The sequence below is a fragment of the Lathyrus oleraceus genome, chromosome 3, assembly GCF_024323335.1.
Source record: "Lathyrus oleraceus cultivar Zhongwan6 chromosome 3, CAAS_Psat_ZW6_1.0, whole genome shotgun sequence".
Taxonomy (NCBI): domain Eukaryota; kingdom Viridiplantae; phylum Streptophyta; class Magnoliopsida; order Fabales; family Fabaceae; genus Lathyrus; species Lathyrus oleraceus.
The window spans coordinates 16,881,925-16,900,859 of record NC_066581.1 but is presented as its reverse complement, the minus strand read 5'-3'; the positions used below and the strand labels follow the sequence as shown (position 1 = coordinate 16,900,859).

The following is an 18,935-nucleotide window of genomic DNA, read 5'->3' as shown; positions in this document are numbered from 1 at the left end:
AAAACAACATTTATTTCATATGATAACTTTGTGAGGAAATATCATCACAAATTAATACAACACACAATCAACACATAAACAACAATACAACAAACTACAACAAATAAAATACCATTACTATAACTATGTGATTGCTACCATTAAAATAATTTTGAACATAATATACATCATCTTGTGAACGTCTCTATTAGTCTCAATATCCACCCATACACAAATTTCTCCATTTTGGTTGAATGTGAACTCAAGCCATTGAATTCTTCTAATCCTTTCACCCTCTGCAATTTTTCCATTTAACCAACTGTTCACGTCCGATTAAGACGTTCGAACGATTCTATATTCCAAAGTCGAATCTTTATCGGAGGTTGCACCGCTGAAAAGATTAAATCAGCATTTCTCTTGTGAATGTATTCATATTAAAGGAAACAAAATAGAAGGAGGTCGAAGAAAACGAAGGAAAATGGAAGGAGGGTAAGAAGTTGTGTGAAAAAATATGGGAGATGTGTGTGGTATTTATAGATGAACACATGCATGCATGCGCCAATGTCATAGGCGCCCACACATACAAAACACATGCATGCGCAAATGCATGTGGAGCCTACATGCATTGGCTTTGCAAGCATGCGCCAAGGCTAAGTGCGCCTCCTCTGTAGATTAATAGAATGCGCCAGTTCAACTGGCGCATCTGTAGGGAAAAGTGGTTATCTTTTTATTTTATTTTTTGAAAAATTGGTTATTTAAAAAAAATCTAGACTTGATAATAATAATAATAATAATAATAATAATAATAATAATAATAATAATAATAATAATAATAATAATAAAGTTTAATGATAATGCATTATCAGTATAAACAAATATTACACATACATCCAATCAAAATACTTTGAAGTAACAAATCATTTAAGTAATTTAAAATTGGGATTAATTAATATGCACTGTCAGTGTAAAAAGATTTACACTATCAATTCATCATCATCACCCGTTTGCATTACTTTATAGATTTTTAAAATAAAAGTCAAACATATTTCAATATCCAACGTCTAGGATTAACTGACGGTGTAAAATCATTTTACACTGTCAGTGTATTTCAATTAAATCCTTTAAAATTTATAGGTTGACTTGACGGAATACATGATTGTCATTGATTGACAGTATAAAAATAATTTACCATGTCAGTGCACCATCCATTTTTTCATAATAATAATATTTTATAACATAAAAAAGAAAAAGAAAAATATGAATTTAATTGATATGTTGTGACACACAATTAATCACTGATTTAATTGAAAAGTTTGACTTTTATTTTATCTATTTAAAAAATAATCCAACCAAATAATTAAGATACATGTGTACAACTTTTTACGGTGACCGTGTATAATAATTAATCTATAAAAATATACAAAACTTGTGTATGAAAATAGAGAGATAATGAATAGTGAAGTTAGTTGGAGAAGTTAATATCAAAATATGTTGATTAGAAAATAACTAATAAAAATAATATTAAAAAATTTGTAAACTGATATTATTCTTAGCACTGAATTTTACTTCGCTAATTAAAAAACTTTTATAAATAAGATGTTCTAAGTAATATAAATGGAAAATATAATTTAATAAAACAACCCAATAACTCTTTTTTTCTTCAAGCAAAACAAAAAGTTGTATAGAAAAAAAATGTATTCAAATCCATGATTTTGACTTTTTTTTCTTCTTTTTTTAATTCAAGATTGCTATTGTTATTCTATTCATAACAACAAAATCTAAATTTATAATTATAAATAAAATAAAATAATGGTTAACTTGAAATCTAAATTTATATACAAAATAAATGATTATTTAACTTAAAAACTGGATTAATATCATCTTATCAAAATAATTTTAAAATTTAAAGTTGATTTAACAAAATATGTGTAGATGATGGGTTAACAGTGTAGAATTATTTTATATTGACAATGTATTCCGTTTTCTCTTAAAGAAAACAAAAAAAAGAGGCTAAATTACAATTGACTTAATTATAACTTTAATTCCTTTATTTTTTTTTTATTTTGGTCCCCATTTTAAAAATAATGATTGTGGTTCTTTTTTAAGTTTTGTGTTGAATTTTAATTTCCAGTTTAATTTAAGACTTACTTTTAATGATGTGACGCTCAATTTGTCGACGTATCAATGTCAAATTATTTTAAAATTAATTCAATTGTTTTTTTTTAATTTAATATATATGTTAATGTTTTATTACCAACTTTGTATAGAAGATCCATTTTCTTCTCTCACGAACACTCCATCTTTATCACTAAAACGACCTCAACTCACCTCGGCATCACTCTACCACCATACACTAGTTTAACTTTTCTTCGTCACCAAATCACCTTTCTTTCACGGTCGCAACATTATAACAACACTACTCCATCATTCATACACAACATTTATTTCTCCTTTAAAAAATCTCACCACTCTTCTTTCACAAACAACATTAAACATAACACCAACCACAAATAGCCTCATACACAACTTTCACCATTAAAAGAAAAATCCAATCAAAACAACTACAACAACGACAACAAATAGGAAGATCCACAACTCATCAACAATCATCTTCAACAAACATCACATAAAGAAACAAAGAAGAAAGTAGTAAGAAAACCACTCCACTACAGAAACACACATAACCACCATCATGAACAATCAACCAAATATGCAATTATGTATGCATTGTACTCCACAACTGACTCATTATGCATGCGGTACCATTTATAAACACTTAGGTTCATCTCGCTCCTAATCCCCACCATAGGACCAGAGCATAGCAAAATTCGTTATCATCACCATATGTAACGCTTCACCAGCTCCCACATGGAACCGGTTACTCGCTCCCGATCCCCACTATAGGACCAGAGCACACTAAAATTTGTTACCATCACCATAGGCAACGCTTCACCAACTCCCATATGGAACTGGTTACTCGCTCCCGATTTCCACCATAGGACCAGAGCACACCAAAATTGGACCGAAGTACATACACCATGATGCATGACTCTTAACAATATGCATTCTCACCAAAAGGTTCACCAAAAGAATCATCGTGTATAACTCACCATTTATGCAAAAGATCAGTGCATTTTCATGCACGTTCTTCCATGTTTGTACTTAAGCATTTCTTCAGTTTGCTTTGATTATTTTTATGTTTTAATATGTTTTTCATAATTTATTTTATTTTTGCACTTATTTAATTTTCGTATTTAATTTTCAACATTAACAGCTTTCGCGAGAAAAATCATATCTTGAGTTAGGAGTATCGGATTGAAACGTGCTACCAGTCGATGGAAAGCTAAGAAAAAGATCTACAACTTTTGTTCAGAAGTTGAGAGCTGAATCAGACTGTAGCAGGGCCAGAAAAGTCGTTGAAGTTGCAGCATTACTTTTATTTAAGTTTTGGGTCATTAGTTTTGGGCTTGGGTTATGTTTTCGATCCAGTTGGGTTGTAAACCAAATTCCTTATTTTCCATATACCTAGCAGCCGCATAACATTAGGATCATCATTATTCACGATAACTTTTTGCTTTTGTGCGATCATGAAGAGGAACTAATCTCCTAGAGTCAATCTGCTGTAACTGGATTTCCAAGACTTTGAGGTTTTTATTCTATCAATTTAATTTCATTCTCTTTCAATTCTATTCTATGAAATTTTATTTGCTTAATCTGTATTTTGTGGAATGATTTTGATTAAATTCGTATGATTGCATTCCTAACTATTAATCGCCGTTTTCGTCGCTTTGTCGTTAAATTGCGTTTGTAAATCGTGTTTGCTTAATTCACGATTGTATTTATCCGTTTGCTTAATTCGGAATATAGGAATATAAATTTGTCATATATCTATTGCGCTTGTCAATTGAATTTGAATCGAATAGAGATCGAAGCCGCTTAGGGAATTGGTAGGTAAAAACCAATGATTAGCCGGAAACCGAAAACAGTAGATTGGCTTATTTTATAATCGCTTATTTTAATCACTTTTTTTGCTTTGTTTTCTAAATCGACCACTAAAATATAAACCCCCCTTAAATCGATTTCATTAGGTTAAGAATAATACAAGAATCCTTGCGATACGATACTCGAGGTGTCGCTTCCCGTTTATTATATTTTATTACTCGTTTTTTACCCGTGTGCGACAGCGGATCAAATTGGCGCCGTTGCCGGGGATTCTTGTCGAATTAGCCAATAGTTTAGTTTTAAGTATTGTGCGTTTTGTTGTTCTGCAATTTTCTGTTATTTTTCCGAATTTTTCTACAGTTTCGCGTTCGGAGTTGCGTCTAGAGTAAAAAAAACGATTTTTGGAAATTTTGTGTTTGATTGTATAAGTTTTTTGCCTACTGGAAGCAGAAAAATCGTGCGATCAATACTCCTTTGTTTTTCTATTTTTAATTAATTTTTTACTGTTTTCATAGTGTCGAAAAAATCCAAAAAAAATCTCAAATTTTTTATTTCACGTCATTAGATTAAGTTTGGTGCCTTTGTATTTTTCTGAATTTATTTTAATCATTTTTCTTCTTTCTATTTGTTTTTGTCTATTTCAGACATAGTTGGTATTTCTGTGTTTTTTTTTTACATGGATGATCAAAGAACATTAAGGCAGTTTGCTGCTCCTGATGTTAATTATAATGACTTTTGTATTGAATATTCTGATGTTTCGGTTCCTTTTGAATTGAAATCTGGTTTAATACACTTGTTTCCAAGGTTTAGTGGTCTTGCAGGTGAGGATCCGCATGAGCATCTGAAGGAATTTGAGGTTGTGTGCTCTGCACCTTCTGGACCTTCACTAGAAGATATTGTCAAACAAATGGCTGCAAATAATCTCCAGTTTCAACAACAAGTAGATTCTATTTTAAAGACTTTGCAAACACAGATTGGGCAGCTTGCCACTTTGGTGAATGCCATGCAGCAAGCTCAAGAATCAAACCAACAACCCTTGGAAGAACATTCTGTTTTCAAATAGATTTGATTTCTGAAATTGTTGATGATACTTGTAGTGATTTGTTTGCATCTGATTTTCCATCATTGTCTGGTTTTGATGATGTTTATTCTTGTGATATTTGTACTGAAACTAAAATTTGCTCTGTCTGTGCTGAAATTGAGGCTGCCTTGCAAGTTGATATTCTTACTGCAGATGAGGTTGCAAATAAAGTTGTTCATGTAGATAAAGCTCTTGACATCCCGACTGCCCCAAACACTCCTTCTATTGAGCAGCCACCTTCCCTCAAGCTGAAGCAACTTCCTGAAAATATGAAATATGCTTATTTAGAGATGAATGAAAAACTACCGGCTATAATTTCTTCTAACCTTGATTTCGATCAAGAAAATAAGCTTTTGCAGGTTTTAAGGAAGCATAAAAAGGCATTTGGTTGGACATTGGCTGACATTCCAGATCAGATCGCCTTCACGTGTCCATTTGACACTTTTACTTTTAGAAGATTCTTTGATCCTGGAATAAGAGGCGAAGATACTAATAAAAATTTCAAGTTCAATGGACATTACCCAAAGCTATTCCATGACAGCCTCACTTTGGAAGAAGAAAATGTAGAATATATCTCTTTGGGAAAGGCTGCTTATGTGATCACATATCCCCCTTGACTACTCGGGTGTGTTCTTTCATCTCTCTTCTCTCTCTTATTTTATGTTTGTTTCTTTCATTGAGGACAATGCATATTTTAAGTGTGGGGGAGGGAATACTTTATTTTCTTTGTTTTTGTTATTTGTTTTCTTTGGTTTTTGTTTTCTTTCTTAAAAAAAGTGCATCTTCTTGAAAGTTTTAGGCTATAAACTGACTAATTTGAGATTAGTTTGCGGAGACTTAGGAAAAATTCACAAGATCGGTATCGTCTTAACACCGTAAGTCTCATGCATATGGAAATTGATTCGAATTCTTATTATATTTTAGCCTTAAATTCTCATTCTTTGACAGCTCTCGAGTAGTTTATTTCAGCAGTCAGCACCATCTCACACACACTCTACGCAGGGAAGCCGATGAATATAAGTGAGTGTTCCGAAAAAGAAAAAAAAAAGAAAAAGAAAAGGGAATGCACCTTCTAAGTTTGGTGACCCTCACACAGTCACTTAACCCAGCAAATGTAGAACCTTCAAAAAAATTGAAAATAAGACTCGTTGTCAGTTGGTTCAGCGGTTTCTGGTGCTGAACTTGGTAAGGCGGATTACGATCCGATCCCCCACAACTACAACTGAGTAAGCAAAGGGTTATGCCACGTAAGTACTAGAATCCAGTGCAAAAAGGATCAGAGTCACTAACCGGTCGCCTTGCTATGAGTGTGTGGAGGTAACGGGCTTAATGTGATTGCGCCTGAATGAAAAAGAGCAAAAAGAAGGATAAGTAAGTTAGGCTTTAATATAATAACATGATTCAAGTTGATTTGTTTATTCAGGAGTTTTATGTCTGCATAACTGTGGATTAGTGTTCTTACAATGTCCTTAGTGTGCAAGATTAGTACCTATCGAAGCAAACTTAACTGAAGATGACGTGTAGCCTAGAATGAGTAACCGTTGATGTGTCTGTGTTTTGTTTTGTTTTTCATTTTGCTCGGAGTGCAAAAGTTAAAGTGTGGGGGAATTTGATCAGTGCATTTTGATGCACGTTCTTCCATGTTTGTACTTAAGCATTTCTTCGGTTTGCTTTGATTATTTTTATGTTTTAATGTGTTTTCATAATTTATTTTATTTTTGCACTTATTTAATTTTCGTATTTAATTTTCAGTATTAGCAGCTTTCGCGAGAAAAATCATATCTTGAGCTAGGAGTATCAGATTGAGACGTGCTACCAGTTGATGGAAAGCTAAGAAAAAGATCTACAACTTTTGTTCAGAAGTCGAGAGCTGAATCAGACTGTAGCAGGGCCAGAAAATTCGTTGAAGTTGCAACATTAGTTTTATTTAAGTTTTGGGTCATTAGTTTTGGGCTTGGGTTATGTTTTCGATCCAGTTGGGTTGTAAACCAAATTCCTTGTTTTCCATATACCTAGCAGCCGCATAACATTAGGATCATCATTATTCACGATAACTTTTTGCTTTTATGCGATTATGAAGATGAACTAATCTCCTAGAGTCAATCTGCCGTAACCGAATTTCCAAGGCTTTGAGGTTTTTATTCTATCAATTTAATTTCATTCTCTTTCAATTCTATTCTATGAAATTTCATTTGCTTAATCTGTATTTTGTGGAATGATTTTGATTAAATTCGTATGATTGCATTCCTAACTATTAATCGCCGTTTTCGTCGCTTTGTTGTTAAATTGCGTTTGTAAATCGTGTTTGCTTAATTCACAATTGTATTTATCCGTTTGCTTAATTCAGAATATAGGAATATAAATTTGTCATATATCTATTGCGCTTGTCAATCGAATTTGAATCGAATAGAGATCGAAGCCGCTTAGGGAATTGGTAGGTAAAAACCAATGATTAGCCGGAAACCGAAAACAGTATATTGACTTATTTTATAATCGCTTATTTTAATCACTTTTTTTGCTTTATTTTCTAAATTGACCACTAAAATATAAACCCCCCTTAAATCGATTTCATTAGGTTAAGAATAATACAAGAATCCTTGCGATACGATACTCGAGGTGTCGCTTCCCGTTTACTATATTTTATTACTCGTTTTTGACCCGTGTGCGACAGCGGATCAGTTCACCAAAAGAATCATCGTGTATAACTCACCAATTATGCAAAAGATTATTCATCATACGCAATAATTAATCAATGTCATAACATCAATAAACAACAAAAAACAACAATAACTAAACAAATGTAACTTCATAAACATTCATTCATGTTACATTCACTAAACCAACAACACATCATTATATAGACATAATGATTTGATAACCGATCACACAAGTCAGCATCAACATTGCCACAATAGACACATGTGAATAAACGATTAACCATCATTGTAGGTGAATGAGCAATAAACAAAAATCAAGCAAGAAAATAGTGAAAAAAGGAATTCAGAAACAAAACATTCTTGAAAGTAATTACACAATGGACAACACGGGTCAAATAAAAAAAAGGAGAACCACACAACAACAAGAAAAGTGTGATGGAAAGAGTAACGCCTCTTGCCAAAGTCTTCTTCATGCTTCTGTTGATTGTGCTCTTTCTCGCCACTGATTATTTCACCATTGACGACCTTCTTCATTATGCTGAGTTTCTCCTAAGGAGACTCAATTATGGGACAAAGTACATTGACTTGCTCAATGGCCCCATAAAAGGCGTCTGAGACTCTTTTCAACTCTTCCTCTATGGATTTATTGTACTCCTTAGTTAGGCCAACTAATTCTTCTTTGAAGGTCTTTTTCTCTTATTCCTAAGCTGTCTTCACCTCCAAAAATTGAAAAGCAACCTTCTCCAAGGCCTTTTCTTTGTTGGATAAGGTCCATTAGAGGTTACGAATTTGGTCGGCTAGATCATAGGGAGTTTTGTGGACTTCTATATCCTTTTGCATAGCAAATAGCTTCTCGGTTGAGGGTTTGACCTCATCCAATTCCTATAGCAACTTAGGCACTTTTTCTCTAAGAACGGTCTGCTCACAAATGACGGCTTCACATATACTCTTCCACTATTCTTTCTCTTAGGCTAGACCACCGGGGGGAAAATATCCCCTTTCCAGGCAACGAGAAAAGTAGACACAACTACACTAAGGTAAACATGGTAAGCATTCTTAGCCAACAATTCCATCCTACTAGTGTCTGAGAGACTTCAAATGTAAGCAACATCATCCTATGAGAAACAACTTTGAGCTTCTAGAGATGTCAGAGGAACCTAGATAAGAAGGAAGGAAAGCGGGGAGAAGAAATATCAGATACTGCAAAAAAAATCTCGCAACCTTTGTCGCCGAGGTCTTTGATTGTTTAGTCAAACCCTCATCCTCGACTGCTTATCTCAACGTCTTTTACTTTTATCTCCAGAAGAAGATGTCAAGAGGTGGTTGACCTTCTTAGTCTTTTGCTCTTCCTATTTATCAATAATGGTTTATGCAACCACGATAGTGACAATTTGTTGGACAAGAGGATCAAATTGATCCGCGATTATCACCGTTGTTTTCCTCTCGAAAAGGCTTAAGATTTATTTCATGGATTCTGGATGAAGGAAATAAGTATCAACCATGAAATAAAGTAATAAAATAGAAAAAGAAAATATCAAAAGAGTATATAAATTCTCTCCTTACCAAAAATGGCCCACCTCGCCTCAGCGTCGGCAACATCAAAATGGTCTGGTATCGATTAACTGCTTTTGTCCCTTGGTAAATAAAGCCTTTACCCTCATCAGAACTAAGACTATTGATAACTCATATTTTGTGAGTTTTTAGATTTAATTTGCTTTTATTTTAAATAGGAAGTTTAATTTTGATCTTTTTAGTACTCCAACAACTTAAAAAAGAGTTTGTTTTTCTTCTTAGTACAAAATATTGTAAAAAAACAGGAGAAATCATACATTTGTACTATAACTAAAACTGGTTTACTGTATTTGATTCTAACTCGTCTCGGAGCAAGACATCAAAACCATTAAAACGAAACATGTGATGAAATTGAAATCACCAATGCTTAAGCACATCAAAATGTAACAGCAAAAGATAAAAAGGTTGTCAATTTCCATGGGAATGGCTTGTTTGCAAAAGATAAATATACTATGATAGTTAGGATTGCTAAAAGAGTTCATCAAAAAACACTTCACAATTACGATTATAAAATTCTATAGCCAATGTCATTTTTGTAACAATTACTTGATAAAAAGTAAAATAAAATAAAACACTCTTATCTGTCACATAATTTTAATCAGAAACAGCATGAAAAGCTTCTATATCTTTATGGCATGACAAAAAATATATTGCATATCAACCCTCTCTCCAATTGTGCCCACACTTTACATTCAAGCATTTGAAAAACAATGTCGCAGGCTCATCAGCTGATCTAGTCTGAACCTCCTTATAAGCAGCTTTATCATGGCGGCAATTTGGGCATGGTACTGAAAAAAAAACAGAGAGGAAGGAGTTAGGAAAAGAAGAAAGAAAATGGAAATCATGATAAAGAAAATTACAAAGAAACAAGGACTGCATAATTACACAACAAAAACAGTATTACAAAGAATGGAATCATCATTTCTGAATCAAACATTGAACATAAAAAATTTCTGAAGCATTATTCAACAATTTTAAACTGCTCGAACCAAGACAAAATTGTGGTGGAATCACAGAACCATAGACAATGTAGGTTCATGATTCAGCATTGTGAACCATTTGGGTTGGTTCGATTTTTAAAACATTGCATCAATCTATAAACCAACCCGGCCTCACATCCACCCCGCACAAAAATCTAGTGTAAAAGAAAAGCATAATGGAATCTCATGATGAGCAGCAAGACAACCTTAGTACAAGGAAAATAAAATAAAAAGCTCCTGTAAGGAGTTGATAATCTAAACTGAAACATGCGAACTCAGACAAACCAAACCAGACCACGGCTTCTACTTCCCTACTTCTTAAAGCTCATAAATATACCCAAGTATCAGACAAATCATTGCATCGAGACACATTATCCTTAAAACAAAACCACACAAATTTGAAATGTATTGGCAGGTGAAACATAAGCTAATCAGACAACATATATATATGATAAAAGTGTTCAATAATCCCAAATTAAATATGCTTCACACTTTGACACAAACACGAAAAACTTGAGCATCCTCAGTAATCTCAGAAGAAATAAAGCTTACACGGTTACATTAAACCAGTGTTGTCAATTGCATATAGCCAATTGTTAAAATTCCATTATGCAAGAGACCTATAACTACTATTTGACAACATTTTACACTAAATTACACAGTGACATTAAACCAGTGTTGTCAATTGCATATAGCAGATTCTTAAAATCAGTGTTGTCAAATTGCGGTGCCATGGCTGCTATTGCGGATATACATGTCGGTTTTTGGGCTCACCACAATGGTAAATATTGGCCGATATTGCAGGTTTTTCCTCCATAATCCACTATAATGGTGCAGCAAAGCGGCCATTGTGACGGAATTTTTTGGCTCTCTGTCATGGACCTCCATCCGCCATCGACAACATAGGTTAAAATTCTGCTATAGTGTTATAGCTACCATTTGACAACATTTTGTACTATATAAGGTATCGCAGAACAATTGCGGTTTGTCTAAATTCTGCTACGGTATACCAGCTAACATTGCACTAAACCAAAGTCTGTTGTGCTGCTAAGTTATGATTCAAGTCAACACAATTATTGAATAAAAGAAAGAGAGGTAATCTCAAATTAATTTCAGAGTAAAAAAAAACGGATTATATAATCTACATGAACAAATAAACTAGTAGAATCAGTTCAGAAAAATCATATATAACTATTGAAGAGATAACAATAAATTGTGATAAAAAGAAAAAGTAGCACCTTCAGTGGTGGGTGCATTCTTCATGTCATCAGAGGAGATAACAGGGTCAATCCCTTTTCTGAACAAGATTTGCTTTCTCTTAATCTTAACCCCTCTTTCAATTGGGCAAACATATGGGCAAGTGGTGCAATAAAACCTAGTGGCGTGACCCATATTCGGTAGCTCAATCATCAGCATGCTCCCGCACGTTGGACAAAACTCCATCTTCTAACTAACACACAACAACAACAACAACAACAACACAATCAATGTAAGAATATTAGGACAATAGATTAGTTATCAAACCCTAGGTAGTCTAATTGCGGCAAATAGCGGCGCGTATCACTGTCGCGGCTGCCTCAGACGAGATCAACGCGGCGCGTGTAGCCGCCGTCGCGGATTTATGCGTCTGCTACAGTGAAGATTTTTTGAAAAAGTTAAAATATGGAGATAGAGAAGCATGAAGAATTAAGGAAAATCAGAATACAAACCAGGGGCGGGATTGAACTACACAGGCGACTAGGTTAAACGAAAAGGAAAAAAGTTTAACTATGCAAAGTGACGTCACAAAATAAAACTAAAAAAAACCAGTATATTGTGAAATTTTTACTCGAATAACATATATTTTTTCAATTTTATTTTCAAAATAACCCAGATTTTAAATAAATTCTTAAAATACTCTACTTTCTAAAATAAAAAAATTGAGACAAATCATGCTATTAGACGAATTGCCATCACTTGTTTTTTTTTTGGGAGACGTCAATTAAATTGGCGAATGTATATAATGTTGTCAACTCAATTGACACTAATGTACAAAAAATGATAAAAAAAAGGTGTCAATTGATCTATCATCCGTGTATATTATGATTTTTTTTAGTATAAATAGAGGTGACTCCTACCATTTGCTTCACTTCACACTTCATTTCAAATTCTTCTTTTATTTTCATTACTAGCTCTATCATGGTTGTTAAAAGGTACAAGCATGTATGTTATTCCGCAACAAAACCCTCGATGAAAATGTTTTTTTAGAACTTCCAAAGTTTCAAAGATCTTGAAAGAAGTTTGAAAAGTTGGTTAGACTGAAAGATTAGTGATATGAAAAAATTAGAAGTATCGAGAGGCTTGTTTCATGCATCTCAATTGCAGATGATAATAATGTTACACAACTTTGGAAGTTCTAAAGTTTCGAACATCTTGAAAGAAGTTTGAAAAGTTGGTTAGACTGAAAGATTAATGATAGGAAAAATTTAAAAGTATCGAGAGATTTGTTTCATACATCTCAATTGCACATGACATTAATGTTACGCAATGTATGTGAGTGCGAGTTAGAGATGATGATGATGTTAGGGATATGATGTCTGCAGCAAATGACATTGCTTTGATTGGTGTAATCTCTTAGACATGTTGTGGTATTAAGTATTTTATATTCGTTGTTTGTATTGTTGTTTTATGCGTATTTACGTTGGTATGTTATGTCGCGTGTTGCTCATGTGCATAAATTGTTGTTTTAGGAGTCTTTAAGGGAGTTTATATTATTTCTGTTATAACCAAAAGTTGCTATATATTATAAATACCAAGGTTACAAAAATTAAAGAAAAAAAATATTCATGTAGAACTTGCTTCAACATTGGGACAATTTTTCCGATTGTATCCGAGTTGACGACATAAACCACATAATCTTACCATTTTATTAACCGTATCCATTTATGTTCTAATTCGCGTGTTGTAAGGGCGATCCTTTTTCTCCCGTCATATGTTTTCCTTGTGCCAAACTATGTTCTCTTGATATGCAGACCACTAATCTTCCAATGCTACCACCGAGAAGATATTGTTGTACATATTGAAAATATTTACGACATTGTAAGCATAAGATAAATGCTTAGAAGCGTCTTGGCGAGTATATCAACATGCCGCAATGACATGGGAGCAAGACATACAGAAGGACTTGGAATTTGCCACAATCGCACCAACCTCTATTCAGTTAGACCCCAAAGTCTCCATTCAGCTTTCCCTCGTTGTGGTCCTGTGTTTCCTTTACACTAAAATTGTGTATATGACGGTAAAAGATTGTAACGGCATGTGTGCTAGCTTTGAGAGTTTCGTCCTTCATCACTTTCATGTAACTTTCACTGAATAATTGCCATGACCGTAACACCGAACTCCATTTTTTGCCTCTGGTTGTGAAAAGTGATCCCAACTTCAAATATGTTGCTCTCACCAACGCGCTTATTGGTAGGTTTCTAATGCCTTTTAAGACGCCGTTCATGGATTCAACAAAGTTTATTGTCATGTGGCCATATCGGCGTCCTTTGTCAAATGTCATTGTCCAATTCTCCAATGGAATGTTATCCATCTACCTTAATGCATCCGCATTTGACAATCTAATTTCCTCGCGGTAGTATTGGAACGATGATTGAGTTAAAGCATACCCTGCATTTAAAAAAAAAATCTGAAGGTTTTTGTCTTTGATTTCCCGCATGAAATTTTGTGCAATATGTCTAATGTAATTGACATGGCTAGAAGGAGGATTATGTCACAATCAAAATTATCGACCAACAAAATTACCAACCCACAAACACAGAAATCCCTTACCCAACAAAATTACCGACCCACAAATAAATAAACCAACAATTAAAACATGATAGACAGCCAACCACAATACTAAGAGTGTCCCTTATACTATTGCCAACAAAATGACTATTATCAAGACGTCCAAAATGCATATGCCCCTAACACTTCATCATACCATAGTCAAAACACCCAAGGAACATATAACACCAACCTTTCCTCGTAAAACACCCAAGCATCAGACCATAGTCAAAACACCCAAGGAATATATAACATCAACCTTTCCTCATACCATAGTCAAAACGCTCAAACATCACACCATAACCAAAATACTTAAACACCATAACAACCATATGACTATCAAACACCACAACAACCATTTCAACTTTTTTCCAACGAATCGTTCACACCAATGTCCCTCTTCAATTGTCCAGTCCGCACACCAATAACCTCATCAACACATCCCAACTATTCTGGCATGGGTCGCGAACTCAGTTATGACAGTGTTTCGCTCCATGCACAAGACTTCTTAGAAATGCAAAAACTAATGATGTTCCTGAGATCTCAAATCCTCAAACACCTGAAGTGAATCAAAAACGAGTTAGAGTAGCTAAGGGGTGTAGAACCGGTGACCGGTATGACCAATCCGGTCGACATCGCTAATGTGTGTAAAAGTATTTTAAATTAAATATTAATGTTTACTTCATATACTAAAAAAAATCACAATATACATTAATGTCAGACCAATTAGCGTCTCATTTGCCATTTTGTACATTGAGATCAATTGAGATGATAACATCATATGCAATCGTCAATCCAATTGGTGCCTTCGTTAGAAAACTAAGTATAGTCGCCAATTGACATGACAACATCACTTCGTCCCGAAAATTTTTATTTGAAAGTCGAATACTTTAAATTTTTTATAACGAATAAATTTGAAAAAATGAATTATTTAGATTAAAAAAATTCGTATAATATAATACTAAATAAAAAACTAAAAAAGTTATTTCTACCATAAGATATAAATAAAAAAAACTTGATTATCTCTTATAATTATGATGGTTATTTTTTTTTTAATTTATTACTCAGATTTCAAATATTTTTAATTATTTGTAAATTGAATTAGTTTAAATATGTAATTAATATTTGTAAATATATCACTGTAGATATTTTTTTGCTACTTTAATCCGTTACTTTAATTTTGTTTTATTTTCTTTTTATTTTTTTAAGTAATTTAAATTTGTGTTTTAATTTATTATTTTATGAGATTAATTGTTATACATTGTCAGTGTAAAAAATTTTACACTATCAATGCATCACAATCATCCGTTTGTATTACTTTTTAAATGGTTAAAATAAAAGTCAAACATTTTAAATAAATCAATGGTTGTGATTAACTGACAATGTAAAAGATCTTTACACTGTCCATGTATATCAATTAAATTTTTATTGAGATTAATTACTATGCACTGTTAGTGTAAAAAGATTTACACTGTCAATTCATCACCATCATCCATTTGCATTACTTTATAGATCTTTAAAATAAAAGTCAAACTTATTTTAATATCCAACGTTTAGGATTAACCGACGGTGTGAAATCTCTTTACACTTTGTATTTCAATTAAATCTTAAAATAAAAAAGATTTTTTTTGTCTAGAAAAAATTATAAAATAAAATATAAGAAAGAGTGAATAAAAACAAAAATATGTTGAAAATAATTATATCCATACAATAAACCATACTCACGTGAGTAAGATAATTCAAAATAAATGTTTCGATAACAACGTATCGTTTTTCTATATGGTCTCTCTCAACCCATACCCTAGTCACGTGAGTAAGATAATTCAAAATAAATGTTTCGGTAACAACGCATCGTTTTTCTATATGGTCTCTCTCAACCCATACCCTAGTCACGTGAGTAAGATAATTCAAAATAAATGTTTTGGTAACAACGCATCGTTTCTCTGTATGGTCTCTCTCAACCCATATTTGATTTTTATTTTTTAAAAAGTCTTTAAAAACTCACGATCTCTCCATATTTTTATCTCTAGTAAATAACCTGAGATTTTTTGACTCAAATACCACAAATCTAAAATCAAAGTTCCAAAATGTTATAATCTGAAAATTATTTTCCAATTTGCCATCTTTTTTATTTTGTAGTGGGATTTTTTTTATATTCTTTTACCTCCTCCATCTTGGATGATGGTCGCGTCAGAAATCAGTTGGGATCCTCCATTTTGGATGGAGATCCCTTTTATTATTATTATTATTTTATTTTGTTTTAATATATTTGATTTATTTTAAATTAATTTTAAATATTTTTTAATATATAAATTAATTAAAAATTATTTATAATATAATATTAATTTAAATATTTTTTTTTTATTTTAAAATATTTAATAATTAAGAGTTTTTAAAGAAAAAAATACTTTTTAATATAAAGTGACATACGAAATATTATTAAAATATAGTTAAAAATTACAAGAGATAGTTAAAAAAAATTATAAGAAATTAATTTCTACGTTGATTGAAATCTTCGTTCACGAAATGACTACATCTTTCACAAACTCGAAGTCGATTGACCACAATCTAAGGTGGAACAAATATATAGGGGTTTCAAAAACTAGTATATTATATTAAAAAATATTTGGTTTCTTTAAAAATTATTATTATTAAATATTTTTTTTTTAATTATTTAAATTAATATTGTATTATAAAATATTTTTAATTAATTTATATATTAAAAACTGTTTTAAATTAATTTAAAAAAACTAAAAAGATTAAAATGAAATAAAAAATAATAATAAAAGGAGTCTCTCCCAATCAGAGTTCTGACAAACAAAAAAAGATGACAGATTAAAAAATAAATTTCAGGTATTTTGGGACTTTAATTTTAGATTTGTGGCATTTAAATAAAAAGTCACAAGCGGATTCAAGTTATCCCGAAAGTTGAAAAGTGACAAAATTTCACATCCGTCCAATCTAGTACTTGTACTAGAGGGGGCTTGTCAGAAATTTTAACTCGATTTGATTTAAATACATGGAGTGGTGAATGAACATTTAAATATCACTTTTACTTAATTGTGAAACAAAAGTTGTATTTGTTCGAATCATTAAACTACTTAATAAAAAATATGCTTCACACAATCATAAAATACAACATAAAAATAACAGGTATAAGAAGAGCACTAATATTGAAAACATTATGTAGCATAAAAGACAAATACATAACACACAAAGGGTTAGTCGAATTAGACTTTGATATTAACTTGAATTAACAGAAATCAGTATTCATCAATTAACAGAAACAAAACTTCATTAATTAACTTGAATCAACAGTCCAAACTCATTACAACAACTTTCACTTATTTATACATACATCTTAAACAAAGTAAGTAACCTTAAGTAAATCTCAAACAGAAGCCTTAATGATTCTACCATATCCATTTTCCTTATCAGCAAACCTATCCCAAAGCATCACTCCTCCATACTTGCCTGACCTTTTAACAAAAGGCAACACTTGACTCACAAGCACACGTGTTGGCACAAAACCACTACTAGCACTTGACAATGACGCAGGAACACCAACATAAATCTTACTAACCTTAATAGTCGAAACCCACTGGTTCCAAGATTTTTGGAACTTGTTACGGTTGCTAGAATCATACTGACAAGGACCATTGTTGTAAAACTGAACCCAAACATAATCAAATAGTCCTGTTGATAATGCACTTTTGAGATTTTGATCAGGGAAAGGACATTGAGGTGCTGCTGTTAAGTACACTTTTTTGTTCCCTCTATGTTCAGAGACTCTTCTTGCAAGCTCAATGTAAAAAACTTCACCACCACCAACTTCAATGTCAAAATCCACACCATCCAACACAGCATCACCTAATGGTCTTGATTTTGACGTCCCTCCTAGGAAATTGTTCCATATGTAATCTCCTACGCTTCTAGCATCTTCATTGGATGACAAAGAGTAACCTTCGACTCCGCCGCCGATCGAGAGCATGATTTTGATGCCTTTCTTCTGGCAGTTTTTTATGTCTATGCTCAAACTTTTGCAACCATTGTTTGATAAAGGGTTACAATGACCTGCTAGATTGAGTTGAGGTTTGCGACCATTTCCAAATGTGGATAGAAATGCTATGTTCACAATTTTGTAGAGTCCAGTGTTGCATGTTTCTGTCAATGAACCTTCTCTCTCGTTTTGACCCCAATAAACCACTATGTCTCCAGCATTTGTAGTAGAAAACAAGGAGAGGAAAATCAAGAGAGAGAGAATTGGATTTGAAAGGCTACATGTTTCTTTGCCCATTGGAATATATTAATTAGTTTGATGCTTGTTAGAGTAATAAGGAACCAATTTATAGAGGCCAGGGGATAGTTTTTTTTTCTCTTCCATAACCCAATTTTCTTTTAATAAAATAATATATAAAATTAGGGTGAAAAATAATTAGAGAAAAAATAAATCAAAAACTAAAATCTATTTCAAAGTCAAGACAACCAATCTATCTGTCATAGGTATAAATAGATGAAATGATTATTGTATTTATTAAAAAAATACAGGTATGTGTGATATCCTTATACGAGTATGAGATACTCAAAGACATTATTAGTTTTATAACAGTTAGGATTTATCTGCGTCGGCGCAGAGCCATGTATGGTCGTGTTTGTTTATCATTGAAATTGGTAAACAAACGCTAGTCTTTCAAATACAAAATAGTTTGGTTACTCACATGATCGACTAGATTGATCCTAGGATACGTATTTTTGTTAATTTAGGTTTTGGAAAAGATGAACATTTCGACAATGCTCTTGGTTTGAAAATAACATTCAAAATTTAAGAGTAAATGCATAAATATAAAGAGACAATGTAAAGAAGGTCTCAAAGTAAAATTGCAATGAAGATAAATGATAAAACATAAATGATCTCAT

The 18,935-nt window shown here is 32.5% G+C and overlaps 2 protein-coding genes across 2 annotated transcripts; both read right to left on the bottom strand.

The window, feature by feature from the left end:
* Positions 1–9,708: 9,708 nt before the first annotated feature.
* LOC127132162 (uncharacterized) lies at positions 9,709–12,056 on the bottom strand. Its single transcript, XM_051061047.1, has 3 exons — positions 11,921–12,056; positions 11,450–11,661; positions 9,709–10,019 (listed from the first exon to the last, which is right to left on the bottom strand). Exons 2-3 carry the CDS (start codon positions 11,652–11,654, stop codon positions 9,889–9,891), a joined length of 336 nt encoding a protein of 111 aa, XP_050917004.1. The 5' UTR covers positions 11,655–11,661; positions 11,921–12,056; the 3' UTR covers positions 9,709–9,888.
* Positions 12,057–17,295: 5,239 nt separating this feature from the next.
* On the bottom strand, positions 17,296–18,343 carry LOC127132161 (acidic endochitinase). Its single transcript, XM_051061046.1, has one exon. It carries the CDS (start codon positions 18,313–18,315, stop codon positions 17,410–17,412), a length of 906 nt encoding a protein of 301 aa, XP_050917003.1. The 5' UTR covers positions 18,316–18,343; the 3' UTR covers positions 17,296–17,409.
* Between the last annotated feature and the right edge of the window lie 592 nt (positions 18,344–18,935).

Coding starts and splice junctions, on each gene's coding strand:
- LOC127132162 (XM_051061047.1), bottom strand. CDS start 11,654: ATGGAGTTTTGTCCAACGTGCGGGAGCATGCTGATGATTGAGCTACCG. Junction 10,020..11,449: donor GAATGCACCCACCACTGAAG/GTGCTACTTTTT, acceptor TTTTTTTTTCAG/TACCATGCCCAAATTGCCGC.
- LOC127132161 (XM_051061046.1), bottom strand. CDS start 18,315: ATGGGCAAAGAAACATGTAGCCTTTCAAATCCAATTCTCTCTCTCTTG.